Raw genomic sequence first — 23,645 nt, 5'->3', positions numbered from 1 at the left:
AAAACATTAAATAGCACCTACAAATCCCACCTTTGAACCTACTCGAAAGGAACACACCTTAGAACCCAAAACCTTCTTTGTGCCATCTTGTGCACATGGACTTCTGACTAATGAAATTATTTTGGGGTTTTTGGGACTGTTTTGCTTTCCCCTCACCAGAGCATTTAAGACCCCGATAAATTAACAGTGTTCAACTCTTACAGACAGTCACTCATTAGTAAACAGCACATCTTTTATTCAGAGGAGAGCAAAAAGCATCTCATGGTGTCAACAACAATTCACAGGGGCAACAATTCACCTGTGGCAGCACCAGCAGGAGTTACAGAGTCACCGTGTTCCCTAAGGACCCCCCTCTGAGCACAGCAGTGCTGATCAGCCCAGCTTTGGTAACTGATTCTCCCCCCTCCCACCCAAAAGTTAAGCTCAGCTTACACGAAGTGCTGCACTGACAAACAGAGGAGTGTATTGCTTTGGTGCTGCAGAGGAAAAGGAAAGCTTTACAGCAAACAGGCAGGAAAGCACCAGCACTCAGGCATCTGCTGCCAGGGACAAAGGCACAGCTGAACAGGCCCTGCCTGTACTAAAACACCTGTAAACACAGAACTGAGCGTAGCAGAAAGGGGATAAACCCCAAGCTGTGAGGTTTATGCTGCCCAGTGTGAGAAGGGCACTTACAGCACTGGTCTTGGCTTTTTGGTCTCATTGCCACCTCCCAGAAGTTCAAGGTGCCAGACTCAGTGCTGGTGGCAGCCTGAAGAGCCTCCCCCCCTGCAGACTCCAATTCTCCTCATTTCAGTCTGTAATTACATCTACTAAAGAGGTACAAAACATGAAGTTTAACAGCCAGCCAGGGTTGTGTGAGCTGAGGCTCACCTGCTTTGGGATGAAGTACAAGCCCTTAGTGACACAACAACCCCTCCAGGTGTGCACAGAGCAGCACCACCAGGTAAAACCCCCGTGTTCCAACAGGTGTATCAACAGTGCAGCATCTCTGTTAAACACCACCCTGCCCCACCAGTTACAGACATCTGACTTCTACAGAAAGAAGGCTTTAGACCTGGATAAAACGCAGTGCTTTGGCTTTTAAAAATTCTTTTTAAGAAAAACAGATAAAGGCAGACCCTTTTCAGGGCTTTAAAGCAGCGTAACCCTACACAGACAGAGCCCTGTAACAACACCAGCCCAGCAGTGACCACAAGCATGTTGTATCCATAACCACGGCATGTTTGTGCTGTTCCTGGGGGGCAGAACAGATGGAAAGTTCCACCAACAACTGTTTCTCATGAATGGGGACTGGATTAGAGAGCAGGAGCCCGATTTTCACAAGTCCCCAGGACAGTATTATCACTCCTGCATCTTTTCCTTGTATAAGGCAGAGAACCAACCTGCTGACTCCATCACATACAGCTACACTCCAGGAGAATACAGTCAGGGCTGTTCCACTTCCCTTGCAGGGAATAATTCTCTTTCCAAATGTTGGATCATCTCTACCACAACTCCTTTTCTACACTATTCAAAAAGAGGTTTTGGGTTAGAGGTGCCCCATCCAGGACAGTTTGGATAAAGCTTATTTAAGATCACAACCTGCTTGTACTCCTTCTGAGAGGCTTTCAACTTCAAATAATTGTAATTGTCCATATCCACAAACACTACACACAAGTTTTATAACACATTTAGTAAAACAAAAAGGGTTCCTCAGCAAACCCACATTGCCAACACTGCCAGGAGCTGCACTGCCCAGGAGCACAGTGCTGCAAAGGTGCTCCCACCTACTCCTTGAGGCGGAGGAGGCCCTGCAGGATGTTGATGGGCAGGGGGAAGACGATGGTGGAGTTCTTCTCGGCAGCGATGGTGGTCAGGGTCTGCAGGTAGCGCAGCTGCAGCGCGGCGGGAGACTCGGTGATCACCATGGAGGCCTCCTTGAGGGCGCGGGACGCGTTCATCTCCCCCTCGGCCGCGATCACCTGGCGCAGGGAGACACAGCACAGCCCTCAGTGGGACCAGAGCCACTGCCCCGCACTCTGCCCCGGCCTGCCCTGGGCAGGTGTTTCACCAGGCTCCTGTTTGCTCTCCAGGCCATTACTCCTGGTTTCCTCCCTTCTCCTGGTCTCCTCCCACCCCCAGAATGCCAGATCACAAAAGCTGGGTCTTCGAGCACAGGTCTCGAGAGTGCCACAGGAGTATTTGTTCTGCCTTCAAAAACCTCTGTGCTGCTTTCAGCACTGCCTCTCAAGAACAGCAGCACTCCCCCTGGACAGCTGAGAATACTTTCTCCTTAAAGCTGTATTTTTTTGTATCTACAAGGGCGAGAAGGAATTGAGTGTTTCTTACTGGGGAAATACCTTTCTATTCTCTCCTTTTTTTAAGTTCTGAGTTCATCAGGGACAGAATTGTGTCCTTTCTACACTGGGACTATAAACATTTTCTGAGTATTTGTCAAGGACAGCTGGGTTGGAGATGGTCCTGTTTTGACAGGGAAGTTTCTGGTGTGTGTCAGCACAGGCAAGTGCAGAGTCTCCTACAGAGTCCTACTGCAAGGGCACAGTATTCTTTTAAACAGCAGAATAAATAATAATTAAGAAGTTATGAAGTAATTAAGCATCAAAATTAACATTTAACACAATCTGGCTGAGCACCTTCATCCTCCACATCACCACATGGAGTTATTCATGAAGAAAAAACCAAACCCAACCAAGGCCACCTCCCTGCTGGTGTCCTTACCTTGGCTCTGGCCTCCCGGGCAGCCTCTGCCTCTGCAGCCATGGCCCTCTGCAGCTGCACTGGCAGCTTCACATCCTTGATCTCCACACGCTCCACCTTAATGCCCCAGTCATCTGTGGCCTCATCCAGCGTGGACTGCAGAAGGCAGGACAGGTAAGTTAAAGCCACACACCCCACTCAAACTAATGCCCACATTTGAAGAATGACCAATTAAACCAAATGAGTTATCTCAGAATTCTTGGGCTTTAAGGGCTTTAGTACTTGTATTATGATTTGATAATTATAAGAGCATAACTGTTGTAAGCTCACAAAAAAACCCCAGAGCTGGATTAATGTACTGAAGAAATTCTGTGGTATAATTTCTGTCAACAGCAAGAACTGACACAACAATCCAGGGAAGGCCTCCCCTCCTGTATCCCTCATTCCCACTGGTCCATTACTACTTTAGTCCCTCATTTTTATTTTAGAGAGTGTCATCCCAAGAGATCTTGAACAGGGCTTTGCCTAAAGCTCCAAACCACACCTTGGCTTATCACTACAATAAATCTGCTCCTGTAGGTTCTCCCTGGGATTGCTGCTCCCCAGAGCTCGTACCTGCATGCATTGTGCAATCTCCTCCCGGTCAGAGAGGATCTCAGACAGGTTCTTGGTGCCCAGGACGTTCCTCAGGGTGGTCTGTGCCAGCAGGCGGGTGGCAGAGTCGGCGTTGGTGATGTTTGCCACGGCCAGGGTGGCGTTCTGGACCCGGTAATAAACCACCCCGTCCACGTTCACCGTCACCGAGTCCTTGGTCAGGATCTGCAGAGCAGAGAACACTCAATAAATACAAGGTTAATTATTAGGATAATTACCTATTTGTTTTACTAGACCAACTCCTGGTTTTTCCAGAGTAAATTAGTTTTTCCACTGTCTTGAAAACAGAAGTCCTTGTGCACATTTGCTGCATGTGAACATGTCCCAGTGCTCACGAACCTTCCAGTACAGCTCTGCAAAGCTGAGACTAAATATGGGATTAGAACACTTCTCAGTGAAAACTAAATTCCATTAGCTTTGCCATAATGTTATTTTTAACTCACTTCTTTGAATTCACAGTCATACCATCAAGTCATACCAGGAAAAGGCAAAAAAGGCAGAAATTCTTTACCCCGAAATACAACTTCACCTGGGAAGGTTTAACCAGTGACTCTGGACCTGGCAATGGATCCTCCCCAGGTAGGTCCCTGTGCTGCATTCTGTGAAGGTTTAAGCAGAGCTGTGTGAGAGGCAGCCTGGCCACAGGGAGGGTGGGCTGAGGTGCAAACTGAGACATTTGGTGCAGAAGGGGGTCTGTGCACAGGGAACTCAGGGAACCAGAGCTAATCCAGGGAAGGCTGGAAGCTTTCACTGGAGTACAGAATTGGGTTTGTCTGTCCCAGTGGCCTGATGTGTTCCAGCTGATGGGGGTCACCTTTACTTCCACATGTAATCAGAATTAGCTCTGTTATTATCCAGCAGTCCATTGTCCTTGGAGGTACTTCTGGTGGAAATGCCACCTTTGCTACTTAAATGAGTACCCGGGGATTTCCAGACAAGCTGCAGAGGAGATCCAAGGTGTGAACATCCTCTGAGCTTGAGTCAAGTGAAACACTGAATGAAGCACTGGGGTGTTAAGTGGAGGATGTACTTGCACAGATAAAGACAGGTATATTTGAAGGTTTGGAAGAGGGTACCCTAGAAAGATGCACTGATATTAATTCCACTTTAAAGGTAAGTTAAAAAGAATTGCAGGATGATGCAGGAACATGGGAAGGGGTGTCCTCATTCCATGTCAGACAGTTCCTATTATGTTATTTGATGAGGGAGGGATGTGTGAATGACTCAACCTTCAAGACTTACCTGCTCTGCCCCTTCCCAAACCACCTCTTTCAGCAGGCTTTCCACAACAGCACAAGCTAAAGAATGAGCATCACACACAGAAATCATGCTGAACACATAAAAATGTGCCTCTACCTACAGAACACAAACCTAAATCCATAAGCATAATTTAATCAAGTCAAAAGAAAAACTGGATTACTGATGGCTTCACTAATGGCACATCAGCAGCTGCAGGCACATGCTGCCTGCCAGTGATTAGGTTTCTCCCAATTACCCTTTAGAGTGCACCAGGACAGCTGCCATTTGTCTCAATCCACAACTAACAATGTGCAACAAGCCAAGGAGCAAATCTGACAGAAAACAGATGCCCCAGACAGGCTGCATCAACCGTCTCTGCTTGAAAAACATGCCAGATACATGAGGGATACAGTTGTAACCATCGAGATACAATTGCTCACTAACTCATTTCTTAGAGGGCCAGTTGGTTTCTATTCCTCTGTTACCCCTGGAGTTGGCAGCCTGAGTTCAGCTGGGTTAATGCTCTGACACACTCTGCTGCACAATGAAGAGGTCGAAGGAAAAACAGACTTGAAATTAAAGTAATGTTTTTTGTTCTTTTGCACCTTCAAGCTGAAAGGCATCAGATGCCATGAGGTGTGGTACCTCCTTCACCGTGTTCCTGTGCAGGGCAGGGCACAGAAGCCCCAAAGGGAGCTGACCCCTCATTCCTCTGAGTTGCTATAAATAGCATTTGATGTATGGACCAGTTTCACCCCGATATTTTAGCTGGTTCATACATCTAGATAAATTGGCACAGGACACATCACTGCTGCATCTGGAAACCTTCCAGATTTCACAGAAGCAATTAGGGAATGTTGTATGAAGCCCAGCAGCCCTCCCTCCAAAGCCCTCCCTCCCAGCTCTCAGGCATATTAAATTATCTCATTTGGTCCTCAGAGGGCAGAATCACTTGTTTTCCTTCAGTGCCCTTCTCCTACTGGATGACATTTCCAAAGGATATGTGTCTTCTTCACAACACATTGCAGCTGCACAACAAATCTCTGTTTAAACTACATGTTACCCAATCCTGAGAGGGGACAAGGAAAAAGAGAGTGCACAAAATTCTGTCAGTGCTTTATCAGACACCAACTCACCTCCTGGGGAGGAATGTCGAAAGAGATGGTTCTCATATCAACCTTGATGAAGCTGTCTGTGCAGGGCAGGACAAAAAACAAACCTGTAGCAAAAAATCCATTCAAGAAGATGTGAAAATGGGTCATTAAAGTGGAGGAAACTTGCTACTGAAATAAGCTGAAATCCAAGCACTGAGGCTGTGCAGCTCTTTGTGGGGAGCTCAGCAGCACAACGCTTGTCATGGCTTCCAAAGCAGGGTAAGGCTTTCAAAAACACATGTGGAGAAACTTCGAGTTATCCAGGTATCACTTATTTAGAGATTTTTAACATTTGGGAAAAAGACCCCAAAACTGTTAACAGCTACCTTTAAAAATGCTCCCCCCACAGAGTTACTTGTGGGGCTTAATTCTGGCAAGCAGAAGGTATCAACCTCCTTTTGTTCACTGATCATTGAAATTCTTGAGCTTTACAGCAATGTGGTATATTGAAAAACCTGGGTGAAATGAAGGAAGAAGCTCTGGCCCCTTTCTGTCACTCAGGGCAGCAAGAGCAACAGCTGAAAGCAACATTCTTGCAGGTCCCAGAGTTTCTAATACACAGAGGCAACTTTTCAAAGCCATCAAATACTTTAATGGCTTCTGTCAGTTTTGAAGGGCATCAAGGCTCTCAGACCAACTGGGTTTTAAGGGATAGATCAAACTTCTTTTGTCAAATACATTTGATGCTATTATTCTTCCCTTTCTATTCAGTGCCTTTGACTCCACCTGCACACCACACATTACCAAAGCAGAGCTGGGCAAGGCTCACAGATAATTAGTTTGCTGCCTTCTGCATATAAAGGATGAATCACAGAACACTCGGAGCGGGAAGGGACCCACGAGTCCAATTGCTGTTGTAACACATCCTCTTACTGGAAGTTACAGAATTCTTGAGAAATCCATTCACCAGCTACTGCAATGCCTCTGCAGAGCTCTTGCTTTGCCAATGACTAATTCAAAGAAATTGCCCCCCAGGACATACCTGGTCCCTTTGCTCCCCCTTTCAGGATGCGTCCAAGCCGGAATATGATGGCTCGCTCGTATTCCTTTATGATCTGCAACAGACTGGGGGGTGTCATGCCAGGGTTTCCAGAAGCCACATGATGGATTCCAAACTATTACACATCAGCCTAAGACAATCTTGACACTCATATTTAACACATTTCTCTACTGGCTGCTCTCGAGAATTTTAGCCTAACTTTTACTGTCAAAGAGCAAAAGGAAAAATCAGGACAATATTCCACAAGAAATACTCTTCAGACTGTCAGCAGGATGTCACCTGAGCAGGTCCAGGCACCAGCAGCTGCCATCAGGAATATCCTGGCAACAACACAACGAAGGGCAGTATTTGTGACCCAGCAGGGATTTTTCCAGCTCCAGTTCTGATGCTGTACATCAGCCAAACCAGGAGGAAATAACTCCTCCTGCCTGGGAACTGGAAACATCAAGCTCAAAGTGATCACAGATGACACAGTGTCTTCAGATGTCTCACACACAGCCACAGCTACGTACATACTGACATATTTATAATTCCATACTTCATACTTAGACATATGCACATCTCCTTAAAAAAAGTAAAAATCAAAGTATCAGTCCTCCAAGAGTAATTATGGGTTCTTGCAATTATTCTGATCTCCCAAATTAGCTCATGTGCTAATGACAACTGGGCAGATGTGGTAAAGAGATCAGTGCAGGAATCATTTTGACAAAATATTGTAACAGCACTTTTATTTTGGTGTGAAGATGAATGCACTGAAGAGCTGGGTCTGCTACACACTGTCTGCTACAGTTCAAGAAAGAGCAGAGTGGGATTAATTTGGGTTGAAAATGAGTAACTCAAACTGAGAACAATAATAACCACTCTGCATTGCTTAAAGCTTTAATCCAACTTAGCAGTGAACAATTTTACCTTTATGCACATCCAGATGGATATGGGAAATGTAAGAACAGTGAAAACCAGCGAGGTGATCACCAGGATCCATCCACACACACCAAGGCCATCACTATCCTCTGCAGGAAAAGAGCAGAAATGTTCAGATTTTTAAAACCAAGAGTGCCTGTGAAAGAAAGTGCATAAATTGGATATTTATGTTGAATATTCCTTGAAATAAGCCACTACTAGCACCACTCCTCTGGCCAAGTGCATTCTGCTTAGATGAGAAGTCAAATTAAAAGCCAAATTTTGCTTTCATTTTCACTAGTCTCTAGAAGTTGTGCAAGACAGATGAGGGCAGGATGTGGTCCAAGTACATTTATGCAGAATTAAGGATGCCAACATTTCAGTGGCAGCTCTCAAATGCCTCCCTCTTCCCCAGTTTTTTGCTAGTGAAGTGGCCAACAGGCAGCAGTGGAAATCCTGTTCTTTTGTTGTCTAAGAAATCAGAGGAACACTTGCTCAGGAGATAAATTAAGTCCCCCAGAGCCTGCCCAGTGCCTGCACACTCAGAGTCTGGGTTATGTCCCAGCTGTCACAGGGGGCTGAGAAACACCCCCTCTCCCCTGGGGTATCCTGTGGGTAGGGTAAGAGCAGTGTAACATTAACAGGATGTGAAAGGAAGTCTCTGGGAAGAATGTCCTGGCCAGAGACTCCTCGTGCAAGAGTTCTCTGTCATGAGAGACACCAACTGAGGGATCTCTGGAGTCAAATAACGAGCTGGTGGGTTCAGGAGCTGCACAGCTAAACCCAGCACTGCCCCCTGATAAGACAGGGACACGCTGGAGGCACTCACAGGGTACAGGAAGTTTCTTATCCTGCCAGCCAAGACTCCCAAGGGGCTGCCAGGAGCCCTCTGCCAGGCAGGGATATCCCAGGAGGAAACAGAGCACTCGCCACCACCACGTTCCTACTGTGCACATACTGAATTTCATCCTCCTCACCAGAAGTACAAAGTGCCAGGAGGCACCATAGAGCTTAGAAAAACACTGCAGTCTTCTTATCTACTGCACTGCCTTCAGCAGCTTGCTTAGAAAGAAACTGAAATAAAGAATCTAGACGTTTTTGTTTACCTCTGCCTGGAATCATATACTGAGTTGTCTTCTGTGGTCTCCACACACCCCCACAGTTCAATAAACTGGTCAGTTATTCACAGGAAGTCTCTGAGTCTCTCCCAACACCTGTTATCTTAAAGTAGAACCCATTTATAAAGCAAAATCTTGATTTTGACAAATGTCCCTCGATTTTAACACCCAGGCAGACGAGTAAGGACTTTACTGTGCCCACAGGTGACCTGGGCATCAGCAGCGTGTGCCTGGCATGGAGAGGGAGGTGAGGCAGAGCAGCCACGAGATATCACTAATCCTGAAAGTGAGGGAGAGCAAAGATAGTACGGAATTTGCAAGTTTAGAACCTCAATATTTGACTGAAGTCACAAAAGTCAGCAAAATAACCAAAGCAGGAAGTTTCTCTTTCTCACTGATGTGGGTCTCAGAGCTACCCCAGCATTTCAAGTACAATGGAATATGGAAGTGGTGGAGAATAATCAGGTTTTGTCTCACACAGTATCCTGAACTTTATGAAGTTTCTCAAAGCTCCTGAAGTCAGGCTGGGCCTCTTATCTGTCATTTGTGTCCCTGTCACGCAGCAGCACAATAACCCTCAAGCACGTGTCAGATCATTTTAAAGGCACCTAAAGGTACCCCGAGGGTTTATTGTTACACAGTGCAAACACCAGATTCCAGCAGGAATTTCCAGGGAATGCATTACCCACACAGATCCCTTTCAAGCAGCTGTAAACATTAAGCAATATCTGTAAACTGCTTAGTGAAGGGAACATCACCTTTCATTTGGCAACAAGGTATTAAGTCAGCCTAAAGCCATAACAAGTATCCACAGTCCACTGGGGAGGAGGAGTAGTCTCCCTTTCTCTTTTAGGATTATCAAGGTTGGAAAAGAACCCCAAGATTATGGAGTCCAACCTTTTACTTAACAACTTTTATAAACCTAAAGGAGCTGAGTTCTTTAGTTCTCTCCAGTTTAACATCAAGTCTTGGCCACCAACCATCCACTTGCTCTACAGAACTACAGCATGGAAAAAAAAATTATCCATTGGCTTCCCTGTTGAACATGAAGGTACAAGTCACACCTCGAGTAATGTAAAATTTCCAGACTGAATAAGCTTTATTTGGCACCAGTGTGCCATGATGGGCTGTATTTCACAATACAAGTGAGAGAGATTCTGTCTTGTGGGAAACCATATGAAATACAAGAAACATGTTTGGCATCTGTGGAATGAGCTTCCTTATTGCTGTTATTGAACCATCCCGCTCACGGGACTTGGAGAACTTCATCAATAGGCAATTCCTGCCCCATTTCTCATTGCCCCTGGATCCTGAGAGCAGCCAGTGCAAAGCAGGGCAATGGGGCTGACAGAGGTGGGGCAGGGGTAACACTGCACCTCTTGCAGGTTGTGTCTACCCCTGCCCACCCCACACACTGCAAAAATACATTTTACCCCACACTAAGTGTTGGCTGACAGCATCTCCAACCATGCCACTGGAATTTCTTCCTGAGTTAAAATGCTGGGAAGCCCACAGCTCAGATTTATAGCCTGCTGTGGTGTGCAAACCAAGGTAACCAATAAAGAGCAAAAATTATTGAGCAACCTCTTTAAGAGATAAACCACAAGGAGAAAAAATATTAAAAAAAAATTAATTGAATCAGCCTTCAATGCCTTCAATGCTGATGGGAACAGTCACCGTTACTTTAGCAGGGAATTATCACTTGGATCATCAAACAGTATTAAGAATTTATAACATACACTGAGTGCTGGAGGCTGAGAGGGCAGGGGAAAGTTCTCATTACTGCCTGAGGTGTGGCTCTCCCTCTGGTCCTGATTTACTTCTCCTGCAAAGACTCCACAACCCAAAGGAGCCCATCACTGTCAAACAGCAAACACGAGCCGGACTCCCGGGCACTGGGAGAGGGAGGACCTTGCCCCCAACCCTGCCAGCAATTCCAAAACAAAATGCTGCTTTCAATGAGACCTAAAGGTCTTCATGGATGCTTCTCAAAGCCTTTCACACAGGAAATAGCCAAAATCATGACATCTAATAACCAAAACGACGTCTAATGCCATTTGCTCTGTACTTTAGTGTGATCACACAGGAGCTGCAGGAGAAACCACCTCAGCAGCATGTTTGGGAAAGGCTTGGAGTGTCCAAGACGAGGTTGGCACCAGTGTCCACAGGGAGGTATTAATAACTAAAATAGTTATAAATGCAGATCCTCTCCCAGGATACCAGCACTAACATGTGCCATTAGGCACGAGGCCCAAACAGGTCTACAGCTATTTATACAACAACTCAGATTACCCAGCCAAAGGCTTCCTATACAAAGGCATCTTATATTTCCTTCTCCGGTTGCAAACAACAAAACTATAAAATAAATCATGACTTTTCCATTGCCTGAACAATGGAAGTAACAGGAAAACAGTCCAGCTTCCAGTGACTGAAACTGGAGTCAGTTCTGTGATTTCAGTGCATCATCTCCAAACCCTCCTGAATTGGGTTCCACTCACACCCACTGACTGCAAGGCCAAACCCCACTTCAATAACGACACCAAGAACTAAAAATTAACTACAAGTTCACTGCCCCACCTGAGGAAATATAAGTGACTTCTCCCACTCTCTCCTGTCGCATCTTTACAACCTTGTGCTGCAGTGAGCAGCACCGGTGCTGTCAGCAGCCAGTCCCCAAACTCTGCCCATTCTCATTCACTGGTGCAGCGCCCCGGGGGTTACTCATGGTGACCCCGCTCGTCACTATTTGCATAGCTTTCCCCTCAGTGATCCGAGTAACCGCACGGGAAAGGAAATCACAAAAACCCCCAGCTGCGCCACCGGGGTGATGCTCCGACACCTCCCCGGGGGCGGTTTGTGGGATCGAGAGGCGACGAAACCGCCGGGAACCGACACCTGCGGGAATCACACCCCGTTAGGCGGGGGGGCAGGGGGCTCGGCCTCCCGTTAGCCGAGGATGGGGGCTCAGACCCTCCGTGAGCCGGGAATGGGGGATCAGACCCCCCGTGAGCCGGGGATGGGGGCTCAGACCCTCCGTGAGCCGGGGATGGGGGCTCAGACCCTCCGTGAGCCGGGGATGGGGGATCAGACCCCCCGTGAGCCGGGGATGGGGGATCAGACCCCCCGTGAGCCGGGGATGGGGGATCAGACCCCCCGTGAGCCGGGGATGGGGGATCAGACCCCCCGTGAGCCGGGGATGGGGGATCAGACCCCCCGTGAGCCGGGGATGGGGGATCAGACCCCCCGTGAGCCGGGGATGGGGGATCAGACCCCCCGTGAGCCGGGGATGGGGGATCAGACCCCCCTATTAACTGCGGCTGGGAGTTCATTCCCCCGTTAGCCGAGTCTAGGGGCTCAGTACTCCCCGTTATCCGGGGGATAACGGGGACCGGCTGAGGCCGGTCAGACCCCTCGGCCCCCGGGGCTGAAGGAAACGGCGACCGCCCGGCAGGCGAAGGCACGACCGCTCCTCGCTCCTCCCGGCGGGCTAAACTCTGCCGAAGGATCTTCAAACTTTCCTTCTAAATAAGGACTAAATAAGACAGTCACTGGATAGTAACTGAAACCGAAACAATACAAAAAGACCAAAATCGGAGTGACAGACACGAGGGCGCCCCGCGCTCGGAGCGGCCGCTGAGGGGCCGTTTGGGGACAGCCCCCTCCCCGCTCCCCCCGCAGCCGTTACCTGGCGGCCGCCGGGTCTTGTGCGGGAACCCCGATTCGCTGTCTGCCATGGCCGCCGCGTCCCCTCAGAGCCCTCTCGGTGTGTCCTCGGAGCCGCCTCCGCGTGTGCTCGGAGCCCCCTCGGCGTGTCCTCGGAGCCGCCGCCGTGCCCTCCGCGCCCGCCCGGAGCCGCCGCCGCCGCCGCTCTCTCGCGGCTCCCTCAGCGCCGCCGCCACGCGCCCGCCCCGCCCAAGGGCTCGGGGTGTGGCCGCGGCGGCCGCGCGCTGCCTGCCCCGCCCCGCCGCCAGGGGGCGCCACCGCCCCTGAGGGATTGGGGAGGGGCCCTGAGGGGATGGAGGGGCGGCCATGTTGGGACCCCCTGAGGGGGCGTGGGGGGACCCTGAGGGGATGTGTGGCGTCCTGAGGGGATGTGTGGGGGACCCTGAGGGGACGTGTGGCGTCCTGAGGGGAAGGGGCTGTGGCCCATCAGCGGGCCATCTCAGCGGAGGGGCCCCTGAAGGGTTGCGGGGCCCTGAGGGGATGGGGGGCCAGCCATGGCGGGACCCCGTGAGGGGATGTGTGAGGTCCTGAGGAGATGGATAGGCGGGCATGGCAGGGTTGCCCTGAAGGGATGTGTGGGGTCCTGAGGGGATGGGGCTGCAGCCACGGCGGGACCCCCTGAGGGGATGGGGGGATCCTGAAGGGATGGGGGTTCCTGAGGGGATGGAGGGGCAGCCATGGCGGAACCCCGTGAGGGGCTGTCACGGGGTCCCTGAGGGGATGTGTGGGGTCCCTGAGGGGATGGGGGTTCCTGAGGGGATGGGGAGATGGCCATGGTGGGACCCCCACCCACAGCACTGGGCTCGGGGGACAGTGGCTGGAAGGCGGCCCAGGGCAGCAGGCAGGGCAGGGGCAGCAGCGAAGACAGGAGGGGAAGGCAGGGAGCCATCGCCTGAGGTAAGTGAGCCCCAGCAGCCCCTCCTGAGGGGAGCAACAAGGGAGGTCCCATCTGCCTTGACCTGCGGTTTAATGTACGGGTGGGACAACTGTTCCATGAGGAAAGGCTGAGACTGCTGGGGTTGTTCAGCCTGGAGTAGAGAAGGCTCCAGGGTAACCTTGGAGCTCCTTCCAGTGTCTAAATGAGGCGTACGAAGTCCTCAGCAGGGCCTGCTGCAATAGGATAAGGGAGATTGGGTTTAAACTAAATGAGGGTCAATTTAGTTTAGATATAAGGAAGAAGTTTTTTACGGTAAATGAGGGTGGTGAGTCCCTGGCACAGGTTAACCAGAGAAGCTGTGGCTGCCCCATCCCTGGAAATGTCCAAGGCCAGGCTGGGCAGGGCTTGGAGCAACTTGGGATAGTGGGAGGTGTCCCTGTAGGGGATTTGGAATGAGAGGAGCTTTAAGGTTCCTTCCAATGCAGGCCAGTCTGTGATTCCATGAAAGTAATAATTTTTAATGGGTGAGGTATGGTCTCACATGAAAAACTGAATAAGGAGCAGTTTTCAAGCTAATAAAATCTACCTTTTAACTGCTCCATTTGAGGAATAATATGCTAATGCACAGCATATTTCTTTCTGTTATCATGCTGAAGTATGTGTCCAAATTGGAAGGGAATTCTGCGGAAAAAACCCTCTACTTTTCAAAAATTCATCTCAAGTTTCAAGTTTTATTGATTTTCTTCCTCATGTTGCAGGATGCTGATGGAGACTTCGGAGCTTTCACCCCTTTTGGAAGATGCCAAGGTTGTGATCTCTGCTGCTTCCCTGCAAAGTCCATCCCACAGAGACAAGGTGGGTGCAGAGCACATCATCACACATCATTACATACCAGGTGCTGTAAATTTTGTTGCATTTGCTAAGAGTTCCAAGGTTGAGTTCTGTATCAGTGTGAGTTACAAGGACTGCAAATGAGCCCTGGCTATTCTTTAACCTTTATTTCTCTGTGGGAAGTTGGTAATTAGTAGGCAGGGAGGGACATGTGCAGACTCATATCTCTCGTTGTGCTGCTGTACTGACAGTGTGTGATTACTGCCTTCATAAAACACATTGCAGCCTATGAGCAAAAGTGGTGTTAGACTACTAAAATACGCACATTTATTTTCAGTGTTGATTTTATTCTGTGTAAGACTCTTCCTTGGAAGAGCCTGAATGGGCAGCCTGAATTTTGCTGTCCATTATGTACCAGAGCAGCATGATTGATTGAGCCATGAGTGGAGCACTGAATGCTAAATGCAGTCCTGGTTCATACACCAGTCCAAGGATACGAGCAGTGTCAGAGAAAGACCAATAGTTTCTCCAGAAAGAGTAAGACACCTAATGAACACTCTTTCTAGTGCTGCTGTGAACTCCTACTGCCACTTGTACCTGTTGATTTCAGACTGATCCAGATGAGCAGTGTATGAAACTAAAGATTAAATCTGCCTCAAGATCCCTGAGTGACCTTATAAAATTCCTTCTGTCCATTCTCTTCACTCAGCATGTTTGTGGGCAGTTGCTATTAATGCATTTGAGTGCTGACACCTGCTGTTCTCATGTTAGTAATTCCTCAGTATTTGTGTCCTGGTGTCTGCAATCTTGTGTGAGTTTGCCTGTACTCCTGGGAAATAAAACAACCACAGGGGGTCTTTATCCATGGGGTAGGTGCAGTGGATAAACCACTGTGGATGAAAGTGGTTCCACCAGCAGCATTTCTACGTCCTCCTCAAGTGCCTGACCAGGAGCAGCGCAGCAGCAAGGTAATGTTTGAGGTGCTTTGGCTGAGATGCTTCTCTGAAATTTGAACTCTATGGTTTTACAGGTCTTTTCCAACCTAAATGATTCCATGTCTCTTTCCATTTCCCTACTGTGCAAACCATCCATAAGAAAGATGGACAAAAATGCTAATATGTTAGCTGTCTATGTTTAATATATTTTTTGAAACATATGAAAGGAAGAGAGATCTTTTGAGCTCTCCAAATGAGAACTGATAAATAATCATTCTGTGTAGGCTCCATTTGTCATCCCCATGCAGCTCCCAAATACCACAAAGAAACTTGCAATGCAATATGATATTTGACCCTGAGCAGTAAATATCGTGATGTTTTAATTAAATTAGAATGTGTGGGATTCCAGGAGTTGGTTGACCTGGGTCTTCTGGCAAATAGACTGTTTAGAGTGTATCAACATGGATAAGGAAGGAAGGGTGTGCTGGAAATGGGAGGGACAGGCTCTGTGAAAAGAGGAGATAAGCTGTGATGAATCCTTGTCATCCACAGCAAATTTGGCACTGGAAAAATCCTCTGATTCTGCAAGTGCTTTGAAAATTAACATGAATTGAGCATTAAAAAATGTGCAGCACTGGTTTACCTTATTTCAGCAAGGAAGAGGAAGCACCTATTCATCTGCCCTCTCATTAAAGTGAAAAATGAGCAATTAAGAGCTTTATCCTCCGTGGAGCTGGGAACCTTCCTCCAGCGATATCCAGCGCCACGAGGTGTACTGGCTGCACACAGTTGTGTTGGCCTTCTGCTTAAGGAAGAGGAAGCGTCTCTCTAATTTTAGACGGGCCCGCATTCCCAGGATTTTCCTCCCTGGCCGTGTGCCAGGGCCCTTGGGCAGAGCCCAGGGCGGTGCTGGGCACGGACGCTGCTCTGCTCTGGGGCGCTGCTGCCACCTGCTGCCATCCAGGTGCGCTTCCACACGGCATTCCTGGAACCCTCACCGGAGCGGGAGCTCTCCCTTCCCCTTCCCTTTTCCTCTTTGCTAAAAAGTAACATCGGAACATCTTCTCTCCTGGTTTTTGGTTCAATAACTAAAGGAAGGAACTGGAAGAACCCAATGGACTTGCAAATCCATTTATTGATCTCTAGGATTTATGAATAGAAAAAATTCCATTGGATTCTGCCTTTATCATTTCCAGCAGTCAGTTTGATTTCAAATATGGAAGTTCCTGGCAACAGTGACTCCTCATTACTGCTCTGTAGTGAGGCCTGGTTTATTTAATATTTCCTTGAATTCCAGTGTGTCTGGTGGGCAGTTAATTAGAGGGAGGATTTGTGTGGGGTGTATCAGCCTTGGACACAGAGGGCAATACTCTACAGTCAGGATATTTCTTTACCACGTGTTGTTTACCAATATGTGACTTTTTGGGAAGCAGCAAACCCTCAGCAGTGCACGAAGCTGCCGTTAGGTGTCAGCCTTGTTTGAAGCATGTATCAAGTACACTGATTTTTGTCACCTCAGTCTTTTCTAAAGCACAGTAAATTGTAGTCCCTAACAATTATGGAATAATAGCAAAGGCTATTCCTGATGCTGTCGTTGATTCTTACCTTAAAACGTTGCTGGATGTGGAACGTTCAGCTTCCCAGTTATGTTTGGAGCTGGTCTATTACACTAAATTTTGTGTGAAACTTCAGTTGTGCACATGCTCTTCTAACCCCTAAAGTGCTGTCAGCTTCCCCCAGGGATTACACACAACAGTTTGGGAACGAGGTGTGTTACTGTCCTTTATTATACTGTGGGTTTTCCCAGTTTACAATCCATTTTAAGGGGCTCTGACATTGGTTTCCATTGCTGTTTGCCACTCAGAGTTTTTAAGGGTGAACTTAACTTGAAGTATGTCAGGACACCTCCTATGTTCTTGCTATGTGTGTGTTTAAATACTTCATTGAATTTTTAATTCTCTTTTTCATTCAGCATTACACATTTGCAGGAGGGGGGTCTTACATATATTTTAGCTTTTATTTGAAGAGCACTGCTTTGAATCAGTCCCTCCTTAAACATTTAAAAGTAATCAAACCCAGAATGCAAGTTCAACAAACATTTCCCACGCTAGAAAAGCCTGCATTTCATTTAGTTGCCTATTTTTATATCCTGGGACTATTTGTTTTCAGTGTAAGTGGAACATGTATATGTGGATAATAATCTCAAAATAGGAATGTTCTTAAATCAGGGTCCTTTAAACAGAATCATTTCTCCCACATTAAAAGACACATAGTTTAAAATAGCTTTGAGTCTGGGAGGTTCATTATTTTTATGTTGTTTACACTTAGAGAATACATATAAAACTCCACTCAAAGCTTGTCCTGAGGGAAGCCTGAGCTTTTGTGGCTGCTGTCCATGTATTTAACAGGATAAACCAGGGGCACAGCAGTCTGTCTCCCCCATGGGGGCATTGAAACAAAGTAGTATGGAAAATAATCTGCTTTTTTTTTTTCCTCACCTGAAATGCTTTCATTAGGACAAATATCAAGAAAATCTGGTCAGATTTGCAGCAAATACTTTTACTGTCAAACTATCTCTGAGCATTTTGTGTATTTTAGAAATCTGGGAAATTTTACAAAGCTGATTCCTTTTAATTCTCCCCTACATTCTTTCAAGGGATATTTGGGTCCACAAACACGAATCAAAGTCAAATTAAACTGTCTTTGCTGATGGTGTTTGCTTACAGGGAATACATTGGAAATAATTCTTGCTTTCTGAAGTGTTTCTTATGGCTCAGAGAGGCAGAGGACTGAGTTTTCAGGAGTTTTTAGCAGTCTGAGGTCTCTGTCACAGCCCTGGGGCCAGGTTGGGCTGATGTGTTGCTCCCCACACCACACTTCTCCCCCTTTGGCTGGAAGTTGTGGGGAGAGGGATTTAGGAACCAGCTTTGCTGGCTTTGTGCAGGAGACAGAAGGAAATGTCAGAGAACAGAAAATAAAAGGGAAAAAAAATAAAAAAGAATGTAGCAATTTGAAATTCCCAAATTTCCCAGAGCTCCCAGATAATTTTCTTATCAGAGAAGCCTTTCTCCCATTTCCCATGCTGATTGTGTGTGCAGAGCCTTTACCTGTCATTTCTGCTTTACCCAGGATCCATCTGGGCAGCCCAGTGCTCTTTTTTTTTGATTTTTCAATATAATGATTTCTTTGCTTCTGTAGGTTTGGCAAAAGAGAGCATTTGTGTTTGACAAAACAGAGGAAGCCTGAGGTAACACACACAAACCCAGCAAATGTGCCAGAACAAGGCAGAGCCATCAAGGTGCCTGGAAGCAGCAGTGCAGTGTCACTTTGCTGCTCCAGAAACTCGGGCTCAGGAGAAATTCTGCTGCAGTGTGTCACTGAAATGACGAGTTTGTCTCACACTTACACAGCCTGGAGGGTTTAGCACTTGTAGCTATCACATCCCTGGAATTGAGGAGCAGCACTGCACTCCAGAACACTGGCACGCTTGAAGGATTTAGTTGCAGGATAAGAGATTATAGTGCTGAAAAAATAATAAGATGCTGAAGTGCTGCACGTTTCACTCCGTGTTTAACAGGTCTGTATTTTAAACCAGAATAACTGTGAAAGACACTGAAAGCATTTCAGGGTAAACAATACAACCTAAATCTGATGACAGAAGTAACAAAGCTCTGAGGATGTATTTTAAGTAACAAAGCTCTGAGGATGTATTTTACTGCAAATATATTTCTGGCAGCATTAATTCAACTGTGCTGGATTCAGGGAAGAACTGAAGGAAATGTTGAGAAAATAAAGACAAACATTTGTATCACTTCACTTGTTATTCACAACAAACTTGACTCTGAGCTGGGGGGTCAGGGGCAATAGACTGTGACAAGTCATATGTTTGTGTCAGAATATTCCTGAAATGTCCCAGCCCTGTGTTCACCATTTGCATGACATTGGTTTTTTCCACAGTCAGGGTTTCTGTGAGGCTCAAATTTCCATAACAACCTTTGACAGGAGATTTTAAGTGCAAATGGGACTTGACTGACACTCAGAGATTTTACTAGTTGACCAAAAACCACAATTTTCCCTGTTGCTCCCCTGCCCGTGGCAGCTGCTGTTCTTCCCTTGTCTCTTTATGGAATCATAGAATCATTTAGGCAGGAAAAGACCTGTAAGATCATTGAGTCCAACTCTTAAATGAAATGAAAGACCTAATTGGTGTTTTTGAAAATCTAGCATTAAGTAAAGCTGAAAGTTTATGAACAGGTTTGATGGAGAAACTGAGAGCCCTATGATGTGTTTCTATGGAAACCCCAGTTTAAGGTTTTATCTGATGGATTCTAAAAAGGGTACAATCTGCCTCTTTTTTGTGATTGGGTAGAGAGAGGAGAAATACAGCAAAATCAGTATTGCAAAGTGATCTTTGGAAAGATAGTTAATGAAGTGCTTCAGGATGAAAATGGCTTTATAAATGTAAGGTGACATTTCTGTCTTAATCACTGCCTTTAATGATGAGATTTTTAGGACACTGGGGAGAAGCTGCAGCTCAGCACTCAGTGGGTTGGTGTAACTTTCCATTCAGCTGCTGTTGTTGTTAAAATATTTAATTATTTGTGCTGGGTCTGAGAGTCAGAGCATTAACATCTCACTCAGAGCTGGTCATAAGATGTGGAAATTTCCTGTGCCCATCTCTGGGGATTTCCAGTCCTGCCTCATTCCCTTTCTGATTCCCTCCTTCCCTGCTGCTGGATGTGCTCCCTGCCCTCCTGGGCCATGGCACTGCAGTCCCAGAGCCCAGCTCTGCCTGTGGCCTCTGTGTTGGCCTCTGGTTAGTGTAGAACCCCAGGATGGGTTGGGTTGGAAGGGACCTTAAAGCTCATCCAGTGCCACCCCCTGCCCTGGGCAGAGACACCTTCCCTATCCCAGGCTGCTCCAACCTGGCCTTGGACACTTCCAGGGATGGGGCATCCACAGCTTCTCTGGGAAACCTGTGCCAGGGCCTCCCCACCCTCACAGGGACAAATTCCTTCCCAATATCCCCCCCAAACCTGCCCTCTGGCAGCTGGAATGTTCTGTCCCTCCCTGGTGCTGAGCACACCCCCTGCCCTGGGCTGTGGGGACCAGGCCCAGACTGAACAATCCATTCCTGGTGGAACGTGCTGCTCAGAGGCCAAAGCTGGGATTCACTGGGCCCTTGTGCTATTTCTGGCCCTGCTTTTATTCACTTGATTTCACTTTCTTAATCAACACAGATCAGTTCACAGCCTTAGAATTCATTATGCACCATCTATTCATCCTCCCTTTCTACCAGAGCTTTCAGTGGTTCACGGCAGAGACTGATTCTCACTTAATCAAGTGTTAGTTCAGGAGTCAGCTGTGATTAATTCCCTCCCAGTTCCATGGGCCATACAAATGGCTTCATTATGAACAAAGCATATGGTGGTGTTTGTAATTGGTTGAGACTGAGGCATCTTCATCTTTGACTGTCTTCTAATATTGACTGTTAGAGCAAATGAAGTAACACATGTATTTTTTTACTTGTGCTGTAATGAGGGCAAACACTGAATTGAGGCAATCTGAGTAGAATAGATGCTGTCTGCACCCTCACACCAGAGCAGTCACACCCTCTGCACAGCCAGGGGTTCTCACAAAGCAACAGATGGTTCTGCAGCCAAGACACAACCTGGGGTTTGACTCTCCCCTTTTACACATGTTGCACCTCCTGCATGTGTTGTAAAATCTCAGCAGAGTGAAGGTGTGTATGGAGGTTATAGGAGTGGAATGAATACCTTGGGAATACAGTGCAGGTATGCAGAAAATAGCTTTGTTTATTTTCTCTTGCATAGATGTGAGTAAATTATTAAACAACCCGACCCAAAATATAAGAGAAACCTTTTTGAAAAGAGCATAAATTAACTTAAACGTTTCTTTCAGTTGCAAATTAAACAAAGAAATAAGAACATATTACACACAAAAAAATTGTGTTTGCCTATAAGCAAATGGGATATTTGGAATTTCAGAACTCTTCCTGAGATTTGAAGACCACTTTTAGCAACTTAAAATAATGAGGATTGTTTTGGAAGGCACTTAAAAAGTTCAGTGTGTCTGGGATCTGCTATTTGCTTTTTACTGAGGTAATTAAAGCCAGTGTTGTACCCACACTCCAGTTCAGGAACTACTTGGATTGTTTTACACTGAGTATAATTCTCTGGATTGATGCTTTAAATTGAAGAGTAACATGGAAAACAGTAGAAATTTGTTTCCAAGTTAAGGAATTTTCTTTCTCCCCATCTCCTCAGGAAACTCAGAGCTACCTGCAGCCTCTTTCCTCTTGCTTTGGCTCTTCATCTTTTGTTGAATTGTTTCCCCTGTTTGCTGCTACTTTCCTTTGGGGGATGAGGAAATAATGTTGCACAAGTAAAATGTGGAATATAATGTAGAGAGCACTGTTTCCAACAGCAGCTACCAGCCAACCCTAAAGTTCAGGATTTTTCATCCTGACACGAGTGCTTGGTACTGGAAATGAAATATTTCTCCTTTGGCTCGTCTGATTTGTTCCTTTAAATGGATTGAGTGGAGCACACCAGGTGTTTGGAGCTCTAGCACAGAATAAAAGGAGTAATTAAGAAGAGTTTATATAATTTTAAAGACAGTGGTTTAATGGGAGAAAAATTTACTGTCTCCATTGTACAAAAGCAAACAGAGCCAGGCCGGTGCCAGCAGCTGAACAATGGAAAATAATGAGTGGCTGTTTAAGCCAGGTGGTGAAATTATCCCAGGGACTGTTCACAGCTCAAAAGAGAACAATGAGCTCAGGGGTATCCTGCATTTCTGGCCTTTGTAATTCCACTCTCACTTCTGCCTGCATTCTCCCCAGAATTTGGGGTGGCAGTGCAGGATTCTAGAAAGGTAAATTGCTGGAAGGGATCAAATATCACCTTACCAAGTTAGAAGAGACTTTTTTTTCCCTTCCCTGGTTTCTAATGTGGTTGCAGAGTCCAGCTGAGCCAACTGCCCAAGCCCAGAGGGGTCAGGTTGATCCTGCCCCTTTCACAGGTGGTGAGAGAGGGAATTCTCAGGGATTTCAGGCCCATTCTGCAGGTTACTCCCAGGACTTTCTTGAGCACAGAGTCACCAACCTTAACGACCCCTGGGCTTTACTCTGAGAGCTCAGACTCTGCCTTGTGCCTTCCTCAGCATCTAAAACTTCTGGATATTTTAGGAGTTATCCCCACCCTCAGTATAACCACCACAAGTCCTGACTGAGCTGAAATTGCCGCAGTAATTCCAAATATATTATGTGCAATATTATATAAGAGAACAGAAGAGTTACAACAAAGTGTTTACCCCCCAGGGCCAGCAATAACATTGTTTGGAAAGAAAATAGAGATGATTAAACCATTCTGGCCTCTGACTATCTCCCTCTAGTTGGGTAGAAGGTTGGATAAATTTGATGACTACATTTAAATGACTGGATATGATGATAAACTTTTCAAGTGGCTGTTGCTATATTTAGTAAATCTCTAATAAAGCACTGCTTGTGGAAGCTTTTACTTAAGCTTTCTTTAGAGCTGTCAAGACACTCTTTAGTCAGTGACTTTTATTGCTTGTCTCTGTGCAGTGTTTGTTGAGCAGCTGATTATCTGATCACAGAGCACTTTCTGGTGTGCTTTGTGAAGGAAATATTTTACTTTTATTTCTACTGCTTCGGCAGGACAATTTCATATTGAGTACATCTCTTCTTATTAGTCATAGCTAAAGTAGCAGGAGGGAGCCCCAAGAAGCTATAAAGGGGTTTTTTTACAAGTTTTGTGACAGATATGTTACTTGGTGACTCCCCACTGGCCTGATTTTTGCTATATTTTGAAAGTTGTTTAGCAGAAAACCTTTTTTTAGGATTATTACTGTTAATTATTTTACTTAAGTAACAGATGCTATTTTCATTTACAACATGAGAGCAGTTTGGTATATATGTAAAACATCATAATCTGACTTCAGTGCTATTTTGGTATCTATTTATATTTTTTTAGTCGAACTGTGTGAATTAGAAGCAAGTACTTTGTGTCTGTGTGCAGTGTGGATGTTGGTGAAAAGTGACTGGTTAGGGTCTCTTTCCTTGCATTTAACTCACATCAGCTTCCAAACACTGGGCAGGGCCTGGTTTTAGGAAGGAATCTCCAAGGAACACCACGAGGCAGGAGGGAACTGTGCTGTGATTCCAATAACTGTGTTTACTGGTGATCAATATAGAGCTGTGGTGAGAAAGCTCACAGTGGCAGCATAAAACAGTCCCTGACATCTTCTGCTCCATTCCAGGTCCTGTGCCATCTCCTTGGCCTTTGTCTTGTCCTGCTTCAAGCCAGGAATGGTTTCCCTGTGCCTCCCAAAATTCTCCTGCTGTCTCAGGGTTGGTCTGTCCTTGTTCTGGGGGAGTGTGGCTGTGGGTCACACACTGTGACGGTGCCACAGCCCTGGAGCTCATGGGGAGATGGATTAATTGATCTGGCTGAGAGGAGCAGTGGAGCC

At 46.5% G+C, this 23,645-nt stretch overlaps 2 protein-coding genes across 5 annotated transcripts in view; one reads left to right on the top strand and one right to left on the bottom strand.

Annotated features, from left to right (window-relative positions):
- Positions 1-210: 210 nt before the first annotated feature.
- STOM (stomatin) lies at positions 211-12,604 on the bottom strand. The gene is made up of 8 exons (XM_032708053.1): positions 12,548-12,604; positions 12,451-12,503; positions 7,657-7,757; positions 6,730-6,802; positions 5,730-5,812; positions 3,316-3,519; positions 2,722-2,856; positions 211-1,964 (listed from the first exon to the last, which is right to left on the bottom strand). The coding sequence occupies exons 2-8, from the start codon at positions 12,497-12,499 to the stop codon at positions 1,770-1,772; spliced, it is 840 nt and encodes a 279-aa protein (XP_032563944.1). The 5' UTR covers positions 12,500-12,503; positions 12,548-12,604; the 3' UTR covers positions 211-1,769.
- A 629-nt stretch (positions 12,605-13,233) lies between these two features.
- The window catches only part of DAB2IP (DAB2 interacting protein), a 200,536-nt gene continuing 190,124 nt past the window's right edge, over positions 13,234-23,645 (top strand). For 2 of the 4 annotated variants that reach the window (XM_032708472.1, XM_032708470.1), the window contains exons 1-2: positions 13,237-13,385; positions 14,124-14,220. In XM_032708472.1, the coding sequence (XP_032564363.1) occupies positions 13,248-13,385; positions 14,124-14,220 (235 nt within the window). In that variant the 5' untranslated portion in view covers positions 13,237-13,247. Of the gene's footprint in view, positions 13,386-14,123; positions 14,221-23,645 lie in introns of all 4 variants that reach the window. The other 2 variants (XM_032708475.1, XM_032708469.1) reach the window with 2 other exon arrangements.

Source organism: Chiroxiphia lanceolata, chromosome 21, assembly GCF_009829145.1.
Source record: "Chiroxiphia lanceolata isolate bChiLan1 chromosome 21, bChiLan1.pri, whole genome shotgun sequence".
In the NCBI taxonomy this organism is placed as follows: domain Eukaryota; kingdom Metazoa; phylum Chordata; class Aves; order Passeriformes; family Pipridae; genus Chiroxiphia; species Chiroxiphia lanceolata.
Note: the sequence above shows the minus strand (reverse complement) of the source record. Positions and strands in the feature narration are given on the sequence as shown.